The sequence below is a fragment of the Amphibalanus amphitrite genome, unplaced genomic scaffold (genome assembly GCF_019059575.1).
Source record: "Amphibalanus amphitrite isolate SeventyFive unplaced genomic scaffold, NRLGWU_Aamphi_draft 001172F_arrow, whole genome shotgun sequence".
NCBI classification, from domain to species: Eukaryota; Metazoa; Arthropoda; class Thecostraca; order Balanomorpha; family Balanidae; genus Amphibalanus; species Amphibalanus amphitrite.
The window spans coordinates 25,202-45,626 of NW_024882666.1; the positions used below are offsets into that span (position 1 = coordinate 25,202).

At 46.2% G+C, this 20,425-nt stretch overlaps 1 protein-coding gene across 4 annotated transcripts in view; it reads left to right on the forward strand.

Annotated features, from left to right (window-relative positions):
• Positions 1 to 15,572, forward strand: part of LOC122370832 (netrin receptor UNC5C-like) — a 39,301-nt gene extending 23,729 nt beyond the window's left edge. Inside the window, exons 9-19 of one of the 4 annotated variants that reach the window (XM_043346767.1) lie at positions 530 to 727; positions 1,200 to 1,313; positions 1,784 to 1,924; positions 2,274 to 2,437; positions 3,093 to 3,216; positions 4,186 to 4,188; positions 4,420 to 4,529; positions 5,830 to 5,976; positions 6,191 to 6,382; positions 12,773 to 12,945; positions 13,478 to 15,572. In XM_043346767.1, the coding sequence (XP_043202702.1) occupies positions 530 to 727; positions 1,200 to 1,313; positions 1,784 to 1,924; positions 2,274 to 2,437; positions 3,093 to 3,216; positions 4,186 to 4,188; positions 4,420 to 4,529; positions 5,830 to 5,976; positions 6,191 to 6,382; positions 12,773 to 12,945; positions 13,478 to 13,649 (1,538 nt within the window). In that variant the 3' untranslated portion in view covers positions 13,650 to 15,572. The remainder of the gene's footprint in view (positions 1 to 529; positions 728 to 1,199; positions 1,314 to 1,783; positions 1,925 to 2,273; positions 2,438 to 3,092; positions 3,217 to 4,185; positions 4,189 to 4,419; positions 4,530 to 5,829; positions 5,977 to 6,190; positions 6,383 to 12,772; positions 12,946 to 13,477) is intronic. The other 3 variants (XM_043346765.1, XM_043346768.1, XM_043346766.1) reach the window with 3 other exon arrangements.
• The last annotated feature ends 4,853 nt before the right edge of the window (positions 15,573 to 20,425 follow it).

The window sequence follows — 20,425 nt, forward strand, 5'->3', positions numbered from 1 at the left end:
GCGTGTCACCGTGTTCGTCCGGCACGACTCGTGATGTTTGAGTCGTGACTCGTGAGGCTAGTGACTCACGATGGTTGCGAAGATGGTGCTGAGTCAGCTAACGCATCTGGTGATAGGGAGACAGGACATACGCCGAAAAGTGATAAAGTGCTGAATAAAGAGATGAAGTCGGAAAAGGACATGCAGAAGTGCACCTCCCATATTTCGCAAGTTACTGAGAGCATCCAGGATGAGGTCAAACAAGTTGACGAGCCTTGTATGCCACGATAGGCTTTAGCATTGACTCAACTCAAGTTGTATCTTTGCGTCAAAGAAGCAGCTAAAGCGACAGAATACATAAAATCTACCCTCAATGGATACCCTGAAATGCCCGATAGCTAACGGCATTCTTCTTATCCCATGATATTAGATCAAGACCTTATGAATAACTTCCGAACTAGTGTTTGTCCTACAGGTACTCTAGAAGCCTGCCAGCACGCGAAAGTTAACCTGTGTATCATCTTCACGTCTGTTCTCTGGCTCGTTTCAGGACTGCTGGGCCGCTCCGAGCCCCTCTACGACGAACCGCTTCTACCGCCACCTGGCGGGCCGGTCGGAGCCACCTCTAAAGCGGCTCCCGACGCGCCCTCTATCGGCTCCCGGAGCTCCCAGCGCTCCGCTGGCTCCTCCGGCTCTGCCGGCTCCCGCAGCACGCCCCATCACAGCTCGTCGTCCTACTGCAGCTCACGTGAGTTGGACGCAGCTTATCTTGTTTGTTTTCCGTCTTTCTTTCTTTTCTTGCTCGAGAGCACGCCCGCCGAATTACCTATGGTGTTGTTCTGTTGAAACTTATGCTCTTCTGCCCCACTTATGTCACTTTGTTGTCTTGCAGCCTGCAATACAATCGAAGTGCCTAACTTCAGCGTAACATCTTTCGAACGGAACGTGTTTCATTTTGCCTATAGATCATACTTTTTGGTGGTCTTTGTCGAACCCAAATCCGCTCACTGAGTTATCTTGAGTCTCAAACCGCTTAATCGGAATCAACTTCCATGGTCATCAAAGTGATCAGATTGAATAGTCATTTTGATTAGTAGGTCCAATATGGCAGAAAATATTGACGAGGTCAATCTATCGTACATTCAGCAACTCCATGAGGGTTACTGAATGTTCCTTCCAACCTTTGCCCTATGACATCTAACAGAGCTGTTTCATTTCAGCCACGTCTCGTCCGAATTCTCTGTACGACGCGGAGCCGTCCTCGTGTCGTCAATCGCTGCTGTCCTCGCCACTGCCATCTAGCGTCAACCCAGACAACCTCGAATTTGGCACAGGTTAGTTGGCGGCGTGGTGCGGGAAAATGATTGCACTCTAATGAATGTTCCTCGCCTTGTAACATCTTTTTCTGGCTGCTTTGAACAACCCGTGATTTGTTGCCTGCTCTTCTAGCCCACACCAATAGCATCTCGTCATTGTAACCCCATTTGAGTTATTCCACGCTGGTCCACTTAATCTTGGAATGACCATTGACATATATCGCCCTAATTCTTACCGTAACCTCTGTAATTTGACCGCCGCCGTTTTGACCCTACGGTGACTCCTCCACTTTAGTCAAATATGTCGTGCCATGGCAGCGACCTCTATGACCACACAGTAGCCTCTCTGCCCTTCCAGTGACCTGTGACGGTCTATTGGTACCTCCACTATTTGACATAACAGTGACCTCTATGACCTCACAGTGACCTGTCTGCCTCTCAGTGACCTATAGTAGGTGACCTTACAGTGAACCTCCCTGCCCCTCCAGTGACCTCTGCCGGTGCGGTGCTCAGTCTGCCCAATGCCGGTGTAACCCTGGTAATTCCCGAGGGAGCCGTCCCGACCGGACAGGCCGAGGAAGTATATCTGGCTGTGGCCAGTGACGCGCGAGAGAAGCCGCAACTAAATGGTGAGTGAGATTGGGAAGTGGTATATGGTCTTAAGGGATGCAAAGAAAATACTTGCTGCGATAGATGTCTGATGCCCCATGAAAGATGTTATGCTTTTATATGATAGTTACTATGATTTGTAACGGTTTTCACTTGGCTCGCTTGTTTCGTTCTTTTCTAACGCAAGGTATCAGAGTGAGGTACCCAATTACCGCCACCGTATCAATGTTACGTCTATATAAACAAATATGAACACGAACTTCCTCAAAGGTATGCACAACCGGATAGCGCTTACATCGCATTTCTCATTTCTGTAAAAGCTGTTTGACATTATCCCCGAAGTTGACCCTCCCCGACCCATTCTCACAGAAAACCAGACACTGTTGTCTCCGGTGATCCTGGTGGGCCCTCCGGGTACGCAGTTCCTAAAGCCTGTCGTCGTTGGCTTTCACCACTGCGCCAATCTGAAGACGTCTTGGCTGACGTCTGTGCACGTTAGCGAGAGTCCCGCAGATGAGACTCCTCAGTGGCAGGTGAGGCGAAGTTGGCGTAGTTCTATGGTGTAGGTCTACCTGGGTCGGATAGTTTACCTTTGATCGCTGAAGTCTAGCTTATTTAGTTTAGTCTGTTTTAGTGACAACTGACAATTGTCTCTAAACATAGTCGGTGCGGGTGTAGCTTGGGGAGCGTTTGGGGAACGCTTGGGTAGTTATACCGTTTCCCCGTACGAATCCCGCGCCACTAGTTCCCCGTACAAAGTATCTCAAATCCCAAGCGAATGCTCCGTTTTCCCCAGGCAAACGGTCGGGGTTTCCCCAAGTACGTTTTAAGCCCACCATAGGGCTTCCCCGTACGGGGAAAGCTCTGATTTGCTGGCTGGGGAGATGTTGCGAAATGATCATTGTAGTTGACGCCCCCATAATGCCCCAATAAACAAACAATTTCATGCTATTCCTGTCAGGATTTTAGATGGTTTTAAAGAAACAATATGATACACTCTTGTGTTAAATAATAAATATAACATAGGTATTGTTGCCTTTTACCTACTGTAAGGTATCAAGGAAGTCAATGTTTATTACGGAAATGGAAAGTTTTTGTTGGCAGTCGATTGAGTGTATAGCCTAACATCAATTAGTATGATTATTGATATTGTTAACCGCAGTTTCTTTATTTCTGTCTCCTTTTCAGCGCGCGGTGACTCTAGGTCAGGAGACCATCAACACGCCGATCTACGTGCAGCTGGACCAGGCCAAAGCCTACGTTCTCACAGACTGCCTGCAGGCTCTGGCACTAGTTGGAGAACCATGCACTGGTGAGATAAAGAAAAAACAGTTGGACAGCCGAAAACTGTGAGAAATGAAACACGTAACATACAACATGAAACATAGAATTCATTCATGTCAAAACGCATCTGGTAACTCTAACTGTTCAATATCTTTACGGCTTTCAGTGGCTTTTATTGATGGATCGCGCACTGCGCATTATCTAATGAATTTCAGCCTTGTTACGAGCGAGCGAGCGCAGCGAGCGAAGTGAGTCTTTTCAATATAACGGAAAAAGCTCAGTATGAGCGGCCCGGCCCGGCCCGGCCTGTAACGCTTTTGAGAGGCGTATATCTCAGCAACCGCTGGACCGATTGGCCTGCGGTCTTTTTTGTTGGGTAGCCCCATCCCTTCTACCCCGTAATTTACTACTTTTGATACATCTCAGTGACCGTGGTGGCACGTGCCACGTGAAAAGTCAAGGGTGTTCAAGCTGTTTTGCAAAAGTAGTGATTTTGAGAGGCTCTTATCTCAGCAGCCGCTTGGGCGATTGACTTGCGGTAATTTTTGTAGGGTAGCAGCATCCCTTCTACCCAAAATAGGATACTCTCGATGTATGTGGGTCACCCCCAGTGCACGTGCAAAATACAACAATAAGAGGTGCCAAATTTGTTCCCATTTCAGTAACTCGGTAATTACTGGGGCGATTTCGCTGAAACTTGGCATACAGGTAGGCACCCACCAGGCAATGCATTCCCATGTGTTGCGGTTAGGGTGCTACTGCACGTGCGCACGTGCAGGGGGCGTTTCCAGATCTCGAGAACGGCTGGGCCGATTGCGCTCAAATTTGGTATACGGTTGGGGACCAGTTAGTAGGGTGCCGTGCAAAAGTCATTTTGGACCCCGTTTGCACGTGCGCACGTGCAGAATGCCGCTTCCAGATCTCAGGAACGGTTGGGCCGATTGCGTTCAAATTTGGCACATCGCTAGCGACCGGTTAGAAGGGTGCTTTGCACAAGCCCGTTGGAAGCACCCTCTCGCGCTTCCGCACGTGCAGGGCTCACTATCTCGCTCGCTCGTTCTTCGCCCAAAAGGCGTTTTACTGGTGGATAACCCTCAATTACAACAAAAATAGCCTTCTCGGGTCGGCAGCGCTGGGCCTGCTTGACTTCCTGAACCCAATCAGCAGCATTAATGCCTCCGTCGCCCTGCAATGACGCATTTAGTCACTGATCTCTCCGTTTTGTCGACAGCCCCGGCAGTGAAGAACCTCCGTTTGGCAGCGTTTGGTCCCCGCGTGGTGTCAGCTACAGAGTCCTGTGTGAGGGTCTACATCATGGACGATACTCGCGCGGCTCTGGACGTAAGGAGCGGGGGAACAGGGGGTGTGTTTACTCTGGGTGTATAGTGGGGGTAGTTTTTTTTTGTTGGGTTAGGCCCTTTCGGTCCAATGAGACCATTTCAGAGCCGGGAGGATGATAGGATATAGGGGGAGACATTGGTCTGGGCAGGCACCCTAGTGAGTCGCCGGGGCTGAGCCCGTCCAGAGGACAGGCCACCCAGCCCCAAGGCACTCACTGCACCCGGCTACGGGGTGCGCTCCCTCGGGAGCAGCGGTGCCGCTCCAAGGGAGCAGCCCGCATGAGATAAAGTTGCCTGTCCAGCCCGGAGGGGGGCTGCGGCGTGGAGGAGAAGGATTTCAGTATCCTGAGGATAGAAGCACGGAACGGTGGGGGTAGTATAGGTGTGCTTATAGGGGTAGTGGATCGGACCCACTGAGATCATAGTGTAATTAGGTGCTTTTGTTTTGTGTGGTAGGGGGTCGATTGAACAGCCTGGATGTTTGAATGTAATCTTCTCTTAGTTGGCATATTTGTGTGAGTTTTTAGTGTATAGTGACTGCTTAGATTATCACTTTTATAGTCAGCCTTAAGCTAAGGACAGGACTAAGCTTTTAGCTTTTAGCTTTCCTAGCTTTTGGCTAAGGACCGTATGAAACTTGAAAGATTCGTAGTTACTGCTTAATTAAGCTAGTGAAGCTTCGTGGTCCTTTCTTATATGCCGATGTTTCGCCGCAACCTTTCAAAGACATGACCTTCTTCGTCACATTGACAACTCATTGACTCATTCGTTTGTAGTGTGCTTGTGTTCATTCATACACAACAAATGTCCTCGTATGAATGAATATGGAAAGAAGGTAGCCACTAGCATTTCTGTCGTGACTCATAAGAACAGGGCCGCCAGAGATCAGGAATGAGGGCCAACAAACGCAGTGCATGTCTCGATGTCACCACACCGACATATTCTGACATCTCCCATGATTCCCCCAACTTGGGGGAATCATGGGAGGAATTTTTGAATTCCCAAGTTGGGGAATTTTTGATTCCCCAACTTGGGGGATTCATGGGAGATGTCAGAATATGTCGGTGTGGTGGCATCGAGACATGCACTGCGTTAGTTGGCCCTCATTCCTGATCTCTAGCGGCCCTGTTCTCATGAGTCATGACACCCAACAGTGTGTCTGATATCATCCCTTTACTCCCACACGGAGTGTCTGACATCTTCCCTCCGACATTGTCTTTCCTTCGCTCACACACAGTTTCTCTGACATCTTCCCTTCCCCCGACAGCATCTGACATCTTCCCCTTCCCTTCTTTCCACAGAGCGTCTGTCAGCTGGAGCGGCGCCTGGGCGGCAGGATGATGGACAAGCCGAAGACGCTGCCGTACCAGAGTGGCAGCGCAGGTCTCTGTGTCGCTCTGGAGGACCTCAGTTTGGGGTGGAAGTGTCGCTCTCAACCCCCGCAACAAGTCAGTACCCAGGGATAGCATTGCAAGTTACAGCATGTCTTCTGAAGGCCTTCTGAAGAAAGAGGGGCTATGAGGAATGAATGTGTTCTGTGATATTTTCATCATAGGCTCTCTCATATAGGCCGTGCTAGCCAAGGCCCTAAAACATAGTGCTAACGAACTATCATTCCCTGACATAGCGCGTGCATTAATTGATATTTATATATCATTGCAGGAGATCCCGTTCCGACACGTGTGGAGCGGTGCATGTTCCCTGCTGCACGTGTCGTTCAGCCTGGAGCACGTGGGACACGCGGCGGCACGTGACAGTCTGGCGTTCTCGGGTCGGATCCAGGTGTACCAGCGGTGCAGCCAGATCCGACGCCAGGTTCTGCGTGTGACGTCATCAAGCGATGGGGATAGTCAGGTAATAGAGCGAGTTTGGAACGGGTTGTGGAGTGTGGTGATGTCATGGTATTCACTATATTTAAAGGGACCCTCCCACCTTCAAAAAAGTTTATGAATTGGCATGAAAGTGATGTCGCTCGGTTCAGAAAGAGCGAAAACGAATATCTACCAAATTTCACCGAAAAATATTCACCGGTTTTCAAGATATTTGACTTTTACTTTTGTTTACTTTTTTGGGGATCTCCGCTGTTCCTAGCGACTTTATTTTAGAAGTGCGGCGTTTGCGGCAGATGTTGCGCGCAAATAGCATATACCACCGCGTGCTACAAAACGTTTTAGTCAAACATTTAAAAATCGTTAGATATCTGCGCTGACGTCACACATTCAGAGGGGTATTCCTCAGCATTAGCCCCTCTGAATCAAAATGCTGCAATTTTGAAATTCAATATTTCCGATTTAAGGCATTTCTCGATGTTGTGAGTGCCGAAACCGGTAATTGTGAGCCAGGGACCCCATTTTGGCTATCTCAACTCAAATCTAATGTTAAGGTGGGAGGGTCCCTTTAAACGCTACTTGTATTGGTAATTACATTAATCAGATGGGAAACACACTCTCATTTGATCAAAACAGAGACAAGGTGCTCGAGCGACAGAAAAAGTGGAATTTATCACCGTTTAATTTTCCTTTGCGACCTTTCATACAAAGAATATCATGTACCTACTGTTATAACCTGAAGTTGAGAAGCAAGTACTGAAAAACGGTACGATAACCTGTGATAACCGTTTGATGAAAATTAGGTGAGGAATCTTTGATTTCCTGCCTGGCGAATATGCCGCAATTGTCGCAAAGCGATTCTGCAGGGCCTAGCACTGGTGCATCTGGGGCATCTGGCCTTGTTATTAACGAGTTGCTGTGTTTTGTGGTAAACAAGACTGATTGCTTGCCCCCTGAGGCCATCTGCCAGCTATGTCTGGATTCCTTTGCTGAGGATGAAATAGAAAAAGCAAAGAAAATGCTGTATGAGCTGTGCCCGGACAAGACCATGCCAAGGATGGTAACGAGGAAGGGGCCTAAGAAAGCAACACAGAATATGGACGATATCGTCAAGTTTGTACATGAGAAAGGCCCAGACCTGCCTACGTTTGTGGCTCATAAGTTGCAGGCGCTTCCACCAGTCACATTTAATAGTTTGGACGTGTCGTCACTGCTACATACGATTAAGCAGACACAGGCAGAAGTCGGCCTGTTGAAGGAGGGGCTCAACACCCAAGCTCAGACAATCCGTGACCTGCAATCGGTGCTGGGTGAGCAGACCACTTCCAGGGTGGGAGGTCGGCAAGATCCCACCGGAGCGACGGCTCAAGGGGTGGTGGCCGCAACCCAGACTGAGGCAGCACCTACTTCTGCTCCAAACATCTATAGTGATGCAGGGACGGCAGTCACTGGCCACCTGATTGAGAAGATGCCAGTTGCCATCGAGCGTGCCAGTGAGGCAGGTGAAGAAACTGTGAAAGTGACAGCCGCTCTGGGTTTGGGTAACACAAGTGGACCTCAACAGCAGAGCTATGCGAGTAAAGTGGATGAGTGGAAGAAAATGGAAAAGGTAAATGGTAAACTCAGGGCAATGCCCATGAATGGAGTGGCACATGCAAAGAGTGATGCATCCGGTGGCAAGCTGAGACCAGCTGGAAAGAGGCACGTAAGTGGCTCTGTGAAAGAGTCTGGTCTAACAACGGTGAAGAAGGTGGTGAAGGCTAAATATGCCAGTGTCTTTGCTTCTCGTTTTGATACCAGTGTTAGTAGTGACATGCTTAAAAGGTATCTGGAGGAGAGACTTCATCTGGAAGTGAGTGTTAGCCCAGTTAAAACGAGGTATGATACATATCACTCCTTTCATGTCATGTGTGAATGTGTAAACCCAAAGGTGTTCATGGATGATGCAGTATGGCCAGAGGGAGCTTACGTACGCTGGTGGAAGGGCAGTTTTATGGGTGGGGATGGAGACTCATCTCACACGGGAGGAAAGTAGACAGTCTTCAAACACTTAGAACTTTTTTAGAACTTTTAGAACTTTTTTAGAGTAGTTTTTTATGTTGCAACTTAGTTTTTACAATTGTCATGGTTTTCCAAGGAACAGGTGTGCACTTTCCCTTCGTAAGGATATGGAATATTTGCTTGAAAGGTCAGATATGATATGTCTACAAGAAACTTGGTTGTTTAAAGAGGATTTGTATAGCCTCAATAATGCACACCCAGACTTTGTTGGTTTTGGAACAGCTACTGCTGACTTACAGAGTAGACTGTGTACTGGGCATGCTCCTGGAGGAGTTGCAATTCTATTCAAACAGTCTCTGCAGAGCTGTATCGAACCAGTTCATTTTGAGGTTGATTGGTGCATAGGAGCTAAAGTATCCATTGACGACAAACAGTTCTTTGTTCTTAGTTTGTATTTGCCTTATCAGTGTGTAGAAAATGAATTAGACTACATCGAGAAATTAGGAGAGCTAAGTTCCATAATAGAAGGGATAAGCTCAACATCATATATCCTTGTAGGTGATTGGAATGCAAATCTAGGACAGACAGGACAAGCTATGTTTGCAAAGTATATGATTGAGTTCTGTGAGGAGCATTCACTCATTAACACTAGTCAAGCGCTATTGCCTTCAGATAGCTTCACTTTCGTCTCAAGTAGCTGGGGAACTGTGTCCTGGCTAGACCATGCAGTGTGTAGTGCGGACATGCACAGGATCATATCATCAATTGAGATAGGATATGGCATTGCTCAAGACGATCACATGCCTGTTAGTGTAAATCTGAATATACCCAAATTGCCTAGTCATTCGGAGAGTAAGATGGCTGGAAGTAAGAATGTTGATTGGGATAGAGTAACCAAACAGGACATAGCGAGGTATAGAAATGCTACAGACCATTATTACGGAGCGAGCGAAGCGAGCGGAGTCTTACGTAGAATAACGGAAATTTCTGAGTATGAGCGGCCGGCCGGCCGGCCGGCCGGCCGGCCGGCCGGCCGTGCGGACGCTTTTGCGAGGCTTATATCTCAGGAACCACTTGACCGATTTACATGCGGTAATTTTTGTAGGGTAGCTTCATTCCTTCTACCAAGTATTGGACTATTCCCGATGCATGTGGGTGACCCCTTATGCACGTGCCACGTGCAAAACGAAGAGGTGTCAGTTTTGTAATTGTTGCAATATCTCGGTAACTACTTGGCCGATTGCGCTGAAAGTTGGTATGTAGGTAGGCACCCACTAGGCACTGCATATCCATGTGCCAGAGTTGGGGTGCTGCTGCACGTGCGCACGTGCAGGGGTCGTTTCCAGATCTCGAGAACGGCTGGACCGATGGCGCTCAAATTTGGTACACAGTTAGGGACCAGTTAGTAGGGTGCCGTGTACAAGTCAGTTGGGACCCATTTTGCACGTGCGCACGTGCAGGGTGCCGCTCCCAGATCTCGAGAACGGCTGGGCCGATTGTGCTCAAATTTGGCACATCGCTAGAAACCGGTCAGTAGGGTGCCGTGCACAAGTCAGTTGGAGGTACCCCCTCGAAATTTCGCACGTGCAAGACTCACCCCCTCGCTCGCTCCGTTAGTCGCCCCAAAAGGCGCTATACTGGTTTAAAGAAAGTGAAAATCCCACAGGCTGTGAAATGTGCAGATGGAAACTGTAAAGAGGTAAATCATGTACAGGACATATTTGTGTTGTATGAAGGAGTAGTGAATTGTCTCAGCAAAGCTGGGCAAGAGCTACTTGCGGGAAGGAGGGAGAATGGTGCTCAATCTTCCAAACCTGGCTGGAATGACTATGTTGAGGAGTTATATGATATATCAAGGGAGAATTTCATTGCTTGGAAGGAGGCTGGTAAGCCGAGACAGGGCCCCGTTTATGAAGCTCACAGGGAGGCCAAGGTTAGATTTAAAAGTGCCTTGAGATATATTAAGAAGCATGAAAATGAGTTACGCAGGGAAGCATTGGCCAAAAAGTTAGTTGAGAGGGACACCAAAGGTTTCTGGAAGGAAGTGAGGGTAATGAGTGGCTCACAGGTACCTAGACCTACTATGATGGAAGGGGTACGTGGAGAAGAGGATATTGCCTCTTTATGGAAACAACATTTTCAAGATCTGTTTAACTCTGTTGTGAGTAAGATGGATGAATTGAGTGAGGATATTTCAGGGGACTGCGAAAGTGCTCTCGTATCAGTAGATGAGGTAGATGCTGCCATCAGGGAGCTAGCTATAGGTAAATCGTGTGGTTTAGATGGGATCTCTGCTGAGCATTTAAAGAATGCGTCAGGTCGAATTGTACCTCTACTGAGTCTGTGTTTCACAGCCTGCATGGTTCATGGAAAGTTGCCAGACTCTTTGATGAAAGTAGTTCTAGTCCCTGTGATAAAGAATAAGGCTGGTTCCATCAGTTCGATGAATAACTACAGGCCAGTAGCATTAGCCAGTATCATCAGTAAGGTGTATGAGATCATTTTGCTCAAAAAGTTAAAACCTTTCTTGGGTACTCAAGATAATCAATTTGCTTATAAAAAGGGTATGGGTACAGATCAATGTGTATATGCTCTAAAGGAAGTTGTGAGTATGTATAGATCTATGAAGGGCAATGTGCACTTATGCTTCCTTGATGCCAGTAAAGGTTTTGACAGAATAAACCACAGTCTACTCTTTGATAAGCTGAACCGCAGGGGAGTACCAGCATGTTTAGTTAGAATATTGTCTTTTTGGTATACTAGTCAAAAGATGTGTGTGAGATGGGGATCCACATATTCAGAGTTCTTTGGAGTGTCAAATGGTGTAAGGCAGGGAGGGATTCTGTCCCCATATCTCTTCAGCGTCTATATGGATGACCTGAGTTCACTGCTCAATAGGTGTAGTACAGGCTGCTATATTGGAGAAAGAATTGTAAACCACTTAATGTATGCAGATGATCTAGTTGTGATGGCACCGTCCAGTGTAGGATTGCAGCGTTTGCTTAATGTGTGTACTGAGTTTGGAATATCTCATGATGTTAAGTACAATGCCCTAAAGAGTTGTGCAATGTGCTGTAGTTCAGATTTTCTGCGGAATGTACGAAAACGAGACTTTTATGTGGGAGGGGTGCCGGTTGCCAATGTAGATCGAGTTAAGTACTTAGGTCACTACATAACTGATAACTTGTCCGATGATGCAGACATAGAGAATCAGACTCGTGTCTTGCTTCGCCAAGGGAACGCAATGTTGAGGAAGTTTCACATGTGTAGTACTGATGTAAAGATGAAATTGTTTAATGCTCATTGTAAGCCTATGTATTGTTCGCAGTTGTGGTGGTGTTTCAAAAAAGGAACTATGAAGAGGTTTGTCACTAGTTATCATAACCTTCTTAAAAGGACCTTAGGGCTATCAAAGTTTGAGAGTACCAGTGCTACCTGTGCATACTTTAGAGTACCCTCGTGTGAGGCTGTCATTAGAGGCTTAATATATAAATTCATGAAAAGGGTTGATCTGAGCAATAACGGTATCATGGCAGCTATATGTTTGAGCAGTTTGAGGTACCAGTCAAGGATCAGGAGGTCATGGCTGGGAAGGCTGTATACAAGGGCAGACATGGATGTCACCTGACTCCCCTGTGTTTAGGCTGCAGTGTGTGTCTTTTTTAGCATGTGTGTTTTTGTGTGTTTTTATGATGTGAAGGGTTTTTTTATGGACCAGTATGGTCTGGAATAGGTAAAGTTTTGTCTGTCTGTCTGTCTGTCTGTTATGTAACTTATGTTATGTTATGTTAAGATTTTTATTCACTTGGGGCGGAACCACGTTTTATCAAACAATGCTCGAACAACCATGTAGACTTGTGTCAAAAGGTAGTTTGAGATCGACTATGGCTTCATAAGTCAGCCTGCCAAACACTAAAAAGTAAAAAGCGTATTGCGCATTGCGCGTATTGCGCCAACTAAAAATATCTCGAGCTCGAGCGATGTTGTGCTTTTTATTGAAACTAATGGCTCATATATGCGATATTACTTCGATTTTGTTTCCGTTGGTCTAGCAAAGAAGGCGGTTGGTACTTCTAAAAATAACTTTTCATCATAAGTCTTACTGGGTGGTGGTTATTTTGATAGAAATAACCAGGACTGGCGTCTAACTAAATCGTCTTTGTACTAAAAGTTTCAACAATCAAGTTCATACCGACCTCAACTTAAGCTTGACGACCTTTTTACCTAGCCTATGATCACCTTTGGCCTAATTATTAAACCATGGACCACACTGTATACCGCTGCACTCTGCGGTAAAGAGGTCTATGGTTCAACATTAAACCACCTCCTGGTCTGACGCATGACCATGACCTGACCTGACCTGACCTGACATAACCTTGCTCGTGGTCTGACCTCTGGCTATTGTGCGTTACAGGCTGGCGTACCGCCTCCAGTTCGACCAGCCCCAGCGTCTTCCACGTTCTCCTCCGAGCGAGCCGTGGGCAGGTTATCAGCCGAGACCAAGCAGCGACTGTGTCAGTGTCTGAACCCGCCGAATCCCTACGGCAACGACTGGAGAATGCTGGCACAGATGATGCAGGTCAATAGGTAGGCAATGAGCCAAATTTGTAATATGCTGAATAACTTGGTCACAAAGCTGTCAGCAGGCAATGAAAGGGTGGTTTCCTCTGCCTGTGTTTAATGCCTGCATCGATTGGTTATTATCGAATGGGAAATGTTATTGCTGTTTGTTTATTATGACAGATGTATTTGCAGGGGTGGTGGTTTATGTCTTTCTTTGGACGCCAAAATAGACATTCGCAGCCTTCCATGTACCCTATTGATACACAACCAACCATCATTCTCCACTCATCTAGTTTTTGCTGTTGATATCGAGCAGTTTGTGGTCATAAGCCCCCAAATCGCACGCAACTGCGAAGTTTATAGCTAAATGGTGTTTGCATCACGCTCAACTCATTATTAAAAGCGTTCATTTGTCTCTCAACAATGCCAGTTGTGTGGACTGTAATGTGATTGCCGTTGAAACTGCTTTTCTGCTGCTGCTTGCTGCTTAAATTCATTTAAACAAGTCATTATTCCTATCTGCCGCATACTAAAACCTCAACTATTTTCACCACAGGTACGTCAACTACTTCGCCACCAAGAAGTCTCCGACGGAGCCGATCCTGGACTTGTGGGAGGCGCGGCATCCCGAACAGTCGTCCTGCACGGAACTCATCAACATTCTGCGCATTATGGGTCGGGAGGACGCCGCGCGCATCGTCCAGGCTCAGGCCGGCCTGCGCGTCTGACCTTGAGGAGTGTGTTCTCATTGGTGGAATTCACCGACCTTGAGGGGAGTTGCTTGATTGGCTGGTGGACTTCACTGGCCTTGAGAGGAGTTGTTTCATTGGCTGGTGGAATTCACTGGCCTTGAGGGTAGTTGTTTCATTGGCTGGTGGAATTCACTGGCCTTGAGAGGAGTTGTTTGATTGGTTGGTGGAACTCACTGGCCTTGAGGGGAGTTGTTTCATTGGTTGATGGAGCTCACTGGCCTTGAGGGGAGCTTCCTGATTGGCTCCCAGCAGCGTATGATGACCTTGAGGAAAGCTCGTTGATTGGCGCTGGCGACATGAATGAGACGGGTGGCCTTGAGCACTCGTTTCTGATTGGCGCTGGCTGTTCGGTGGCCTCGAAGGTTGACTGACTCCAGGAATGTGCCGGATGACTGACTGCGAGGCTCTGTTGACTGATTTCGTTAACTCACGAACGACTGCGACGTGGAAGCCTGAAGCCTGCTGCAGCTGTTTCCATTACCATTAATTGATATATTGCTAGGCTTTCGACAAATCTAAAGCCATTGTAAAGGCCACTAGGTGGTATTAATCAAATATTTGCCAAACTCGTATGTTCGCGTCAAGTGGGCGTTGGAGGTTCGTTGAATGCGAAGCCCATGGCGAACGGAATAATTTGTTAAAGTGGCGTATGATTTTTAACTGCATTGCTAAAGCACTTCACTGTGTGACGCATTATTATGGGTAGTGAATGCAGTTATTACCAAAATGTTGACGTCGCTCAGTTTTCGAATGACAGTGTGATATAGTCTGCTAGCTTTTATCACTTACCTGTTTTGAATTTCGATCAAGTAATATGTTTCGCTTCTCAACAGCTCTTAAGAATTCCCGTTTTTAATATTTACACATCTCTGCATGCATTACTTTCTAATGAACTCACTAAGATTGTCCCTTGCATTAGTGCCAAAATGCCTGTGTCTTCCTTACAAAATCAAATTCGTAGTGTAGACGACGGCGTCAATGAACCACCAAACTTGTTACTTATGCGCATGTGAACAATACTCTCAATTCCTCCCTGGCATCTGTGCCGATACTCAATGAGGACATTTCTCATGCAGTTTTAATGTGTGGATATATTTATGGTATTGTTTGGCGTGTGCACTGTGCGATGAAATGCAGCTCATGCTTAGAAATTGCGTGAACTGCTCATGACAATTGATGCAAAGGATCGCTTTATTGTATATGAATGGTAAGATGAGTGGGAAATGGTATGGTTTCTTTCGTTCCTGTGCATTGTATTCAGTTTGTAGATAATTATTTGCATTTTTGCGGTATTGTATTAGGATAAGTTAACTTATACTTAAATCTGAACTCCTTGACGCAAATGGATTGCACATTCTGAAGTTTTTAGGGAGCATTGCCACGCCTTTCAACAAAATGCCGTGCAAAATGCAACGCTAGAGTCTATTTTTAACGATGGCGGATCGCTTTAAGCGCTTTAGTGAAAAGCGCACGTGAAGCACCAACACCTATAACAGAAGCCAGCTGAAAATATCAGCTTACTCTTGATTTTTCTTTTTGACCTTCTCTTCAATCCTATTGCATGTCTCGTGCCGAATTAATTTGTGCGCTTAAAACGATCCGCAATCATTAGAAAAATAGACTATAATTATTTGAAAGGATCACAAAAAATATGATCCACGTTGGTAAATGTCGCTCGAAACGTCTTGTATGAGTGAGCGTGTATGTGTGACGTTTATTGTGTATTTTCTCGTGACAAGGTTCAGTAGAATCTCCTTTCGGTGTTGCTGCTAGTCAATTGTGAGTGTTGACGCGACGGTCCTTTTATAACGCCATACAGCATGAGTGTGGGGTGGAGTTGCGTATTACACTTGTTGCAAGTGTTGGGTAGACCATAAAAATATAGCGATGATGCGTTAATCGACTTTTTATTACGTGAGAGTTGTACGCGTGCCGTTTGCTTGTTTCTAGCATTGCATACTTTGTAATACAGCAGGGTTACAAATATTTACCACACAGCCATGAGATTTAAAACTTGTGAGGGTAACCTGGTTTATCCATCACCTCCAAAAAGATTTGGTGGTGACCTGCCTAGATCGAAATTTAGTGGTAAAATTTAGAGAAGAGAGTTTGTCAGGCATCACCAATCGCCTTCTTCTTGATAAGAGATGCTCTTCTAGCTGTGTAATAAAGGACAATAGGCTAGGTATGGTTTGTAGACAAATATGTATTTGTACTGGCGTATATTTGCACCTAACCGCAATAGATTGATCGGTTTAGCCTTTCATTGCCTCACTTTGTACCTATCTGCAGATATTACGAAGCAGGATTTCCAGGGTTCGTACCACTTTCATTGTCATTTGACATGGATAACTGGTTTGCCATAGCCTATTCCTTCTAGAGCCACCCACATGAAAACACTAAACAGCATCGTTTTATTTTTGACCCTATGAATTTACAACCCGGAAGGGGATGCAAGAAACGGGGTTCTGAAAGGTCGGAAACTGACGTAACCAAGGCCCTAGACGTAACTAGATCAGTTTCATCTTACAAATAAACAACAAACGCTTATCGCACTCATAGTCATTCCAGAACGGCACGTGGTGCAGGTCAACGCAGTCCTCTTCAATGGCGGTCCATTTGGCTCACCGCAACCCCAGAACTGTAAAATGCAGTTGATTGCGTCACAATGCTGGGGAAACATTTGTTGGTCAATTTACTAACAAAAATAAGGAGGGCAATAAGAAATGATATTGAACGTCATTTAAGAAGAGCTATAATAATGTACTATGGTGTTGATAGAAGCTAGGTGCGGAGCATTACGCGCAGCGTAATAAATCAATTTTCATCCAAATCGGCCCAGTAGCGGCTGAGTTATTGCCAGAATAAATTTGGCGACTCCTCTATTGGCCGGCGGTGCCCTGCGCCGGTGTTCATTGCCAAAGGTCAGTGACCTCCCGGCTCTGATTACGCTAGTTTTGCAAGCGAAGAAACTGAGCCTAAGGCACGTGCCGTCTGCTCGGCGCCTGCCGCGGCCAAAATGCCGCAGAGATGCACCCGCCACGTGCAAACCACCGAACGCACCCCCACCAAAATTTAATACGACAAATGGTTGCACGTGCCCGACTCGGCGCCAAAATTTCAACCCCGCAGCCCGCACCGTCGCCTCGCAACAGCCCGCTAAAGGAAACTGACGCGTTACGTACAGACGTTTTGATTTTTATATAGGCAAATATACGGAAAATCTGGAGTAAAAAAGCATGCATTAGGCGGATTAGTAGTTAGTACCAATGCGTCGACCCATCGTCAAAGGATATAAAAATCCCTTTTTAGTAATACCTTTTTAAAACCAACGCCGGGCCGGGGGTGTTCAGAGTTTGGATATCCCACGCCCTGCGTTTTTACACACCTGTTTATACATCTTTTCCGTACATGTGAAAATTTTAGAACCGTCTCTCAAGGGCAGGTCGCCAGGTAACGTAAAGTGACCTCAAATCAGAAAAGGTTAGAATGTTCGCCGTAGCTACACCGACTACCTAAACGATCGCTTTGAAACATTCAGGGATTGTTAACCCGCGCCCCGTAGGGGGGGGGCCGAAACGGCCCCCCCCCCCCCCCTGTCCTTTTCGGTCGATATCTCCTAAACGGCTGGAGATATCGCCACCAAACTTTCAGGACCCCTCCGGGCATCAATTTTACAATTTTACCAAAAATTTTACCAGAGGCTATGATATGTTGGCCACAAATGACGTCAGAGTGACGTCATGTTCTGTCATTTTCGACCGAAAAAAGACCTTCGCGAGAAGACCTGTCAGGACTACAGCTTTGAAGATACAGAAAAATGATTAAGACATAAAAGGTGTAGAATTGACAGGGCTACAAAACTGCTATCTCGAATTTTTGAAATTTTTTAGTTTTGACCCCCAAAAATCAAAAAAGCATTTTTTGGATATATTCGCCAAAAAATCCAAAAAGTTTTTTGAGTTTCGAAAAAAACCGGAATATATGTGATAGTGCCTACCGTCTTCTATCTACATACCAAATTTCAGATCGATACCTCGTTTTTTGGCCAAGTTATAGCGAAAAAACTGTTCAAAAATGATGACGTCAAATTTTCAAACTCAATTTTTGGCAATTCTAGAACTCGTAGAGCAAAACAAAGACCACCATTAGACTCCCCGTGACGAGCTGCATCGAATCGATACCCATTTTATGCAAAAATATCAACTTTGAAATTTGACCTAATTTGACCTGACCTTGACCTGACCTTCACCAAAACGTGACCTAGGCTGGCCCCAAAGGCTGCCTAACCCACATAATCGCATTTGTCATGTAAAATGGACCATAAAACATGTATCACACGACACATTCATATTGTGACCCCCGGTGACCTGACCTCGCTGTGACCTGACCTGGTATCAGTGACCTCAGATAGCAAAGTATGTGTTTGACGAACAATGTACCATCGATGGTTTTCAATAAATTACCAATTTACTCGCTTTCACAGCACATTTCTTGAATTGCCTGTGAACGGTGAAAATCTGACCTTTGACCTGACCTGTGACGTCATCGGTTTGACCTAGGTCAATGAAATTTGGTCACAAGGTAGTTCCTGGGTGGGGCTATCGAACGCCGTTTGAATTTTGAAAATCGGCCGGTAACTTTCCGAGATCTTAGGGGGGGCCGAAACGGCCCCCCCCCCCCTACGGGTGGTAGGGTCCGCCGGTAGCCCTACGGGGCGCGGGTTAAAGGAAATATACCCCTGAGCTTATGGGGAACGACACCCCCCTTAATCAATAGGCTTCCCTTCAAGGAACCCGTCTTAGTACAAACTTGTGATGAGAGACAAAAGCCGATTTGGGACTATTGAGAGTCCAATACGATCAGGTGCTCCCCATGCCGGTGTCTCGGCCCACACACCGACTTTTTGTGCGGCATCTGACTCTGAGAGCCCTCACGAGGGCCTCTGTGGGCTCCATAATTGGCCCTGAGGCCCCTCACAGCATACTTGAGGGCTTCCACGCTGGCTCCACGGGCCGCGCTGGCATCTGAAGTCCCCACGATGGTCTTGAGGTCCCTCAAGTCTCATGAAGACCTATAAGAGGCAAGAGTCCCACAACGGTCTCCGAACGCCACCACGGAGGCTTGTTTGGCCGCAGCGGACTACGATGGCCCTAACGATGACCTCTGAAGCTCCTCACGACGACTTTTGGGGCGTTTTGACTTACGATGGCGTTTAAGTGTCTACCGCAGGCTCGAAGGGACTGATTCGTTCAGGTAATTCACGTGCCCATTTATGTCATGTATAATGGGTAGGGACATCTTACCCAACGCCAGGGGATGTCTTTCCCATCCTTTGGGGTAAGATGCCTACTTGCACTACTTCAGGAAAATGATTAATAACAAAAAAGTTATCATATTTGAAGCACGAAAGTAAGATATTTTATAGAGAAAAATGATGTCAGCTTCCGTTGAAACTCCATGTTTTCACTTGCCAATCGTCATTTTCAAGTAATCCATGACATTCCAAACCCCTGGGCATCTTTCCTCATCCTCCCCTAGCATTGATTGGCGAATAGGATGCTCAGCTGTCGATATGGTGAACACTTTTGGGCTGCTAATAGTACCTACATTGAAGGCAAACTAAATAAGAGTGTTAAGTGTAAATCATTGCATAATTTTCGGAAATCTTAAAAAAATGGCTGTTTTGGACCGCATTTTTGACGGAGAGTGGACGAAAATACCGGACAATGGACGGACATTATACATACATGTTCTTTACATGTTTTATACATTACACATACATGTTTTCTACACTATGAATCATACATACCTATGTACAATGTACATGTTGTGAAACTGGTACCACTACATTGCACCACAGATACCCGTGGCCGTAGACTCCTTCGCAATTCGCTCAAGCTCTCTGAGATGGAAACTGGCTGAACGTCTCAGCTTCAATCTCTTATAAATGCCAATCCCAAATCTTATAAATGCCGTAGACTTTGTTTGGCAGCACTGGCCAAACAAAGTCTACTTAAAAAGTTTGTTTCTGTTCAGCTGCACAGAAAACGGTTATTCAATGCGGAATGCAAAAAGCCCATTTCAGCCCATCGTGCCTTGACGGTGATAAGAGTTGCATCGTTGACTCGATACGCATTTGCTAGTACTGTATCACTGTAAATGTTACTAAATGGCGTGAGTAGAAAAGTACGGCACGTTATAAGTTTGGACCTAGGTTACACTCTCCACATCTGACCAGCTAGCTACTATTGGCGATCAATGTTACCAAATGTCCGAGCGTCACAATACTCCCTTTCTTGCCTCTTGACCGCGAGTCAGAGCAGAAAAGCGTCGCGGCTTTGCTGCTCGCGATTATTTTCATTGGATATTTGCAGTTTGTGCAATATACGCAGGAATAACGGCAACATTTTGCACGCCTTACACCGGGAGCGAGGCTTCCTATACATTTGGCGGGGCGGCTGCCCCAGGCAAATCCAAACTTGGCATTTTGCCCCACCAATAAGCGTTTTGCCCTTTCAAATCTAGCTGATTCGTAGGTCTTTGTTGCTTTACAAATCAATCTTTTTCGCATTAGGGAGCTTTGAAATGTCTGTATAATGCAGAATATTATCTCTGTAACGAAAATAATTGATTCAGTGTAGCATCTTATTAAACTTAATAATCGGAACTTGTAGGTTTGACGACTTTTTGCCCCATCAATTTCCCTGGGAAAGCTCCACTCATGCTTCTGACACCCTTTTTACATTATT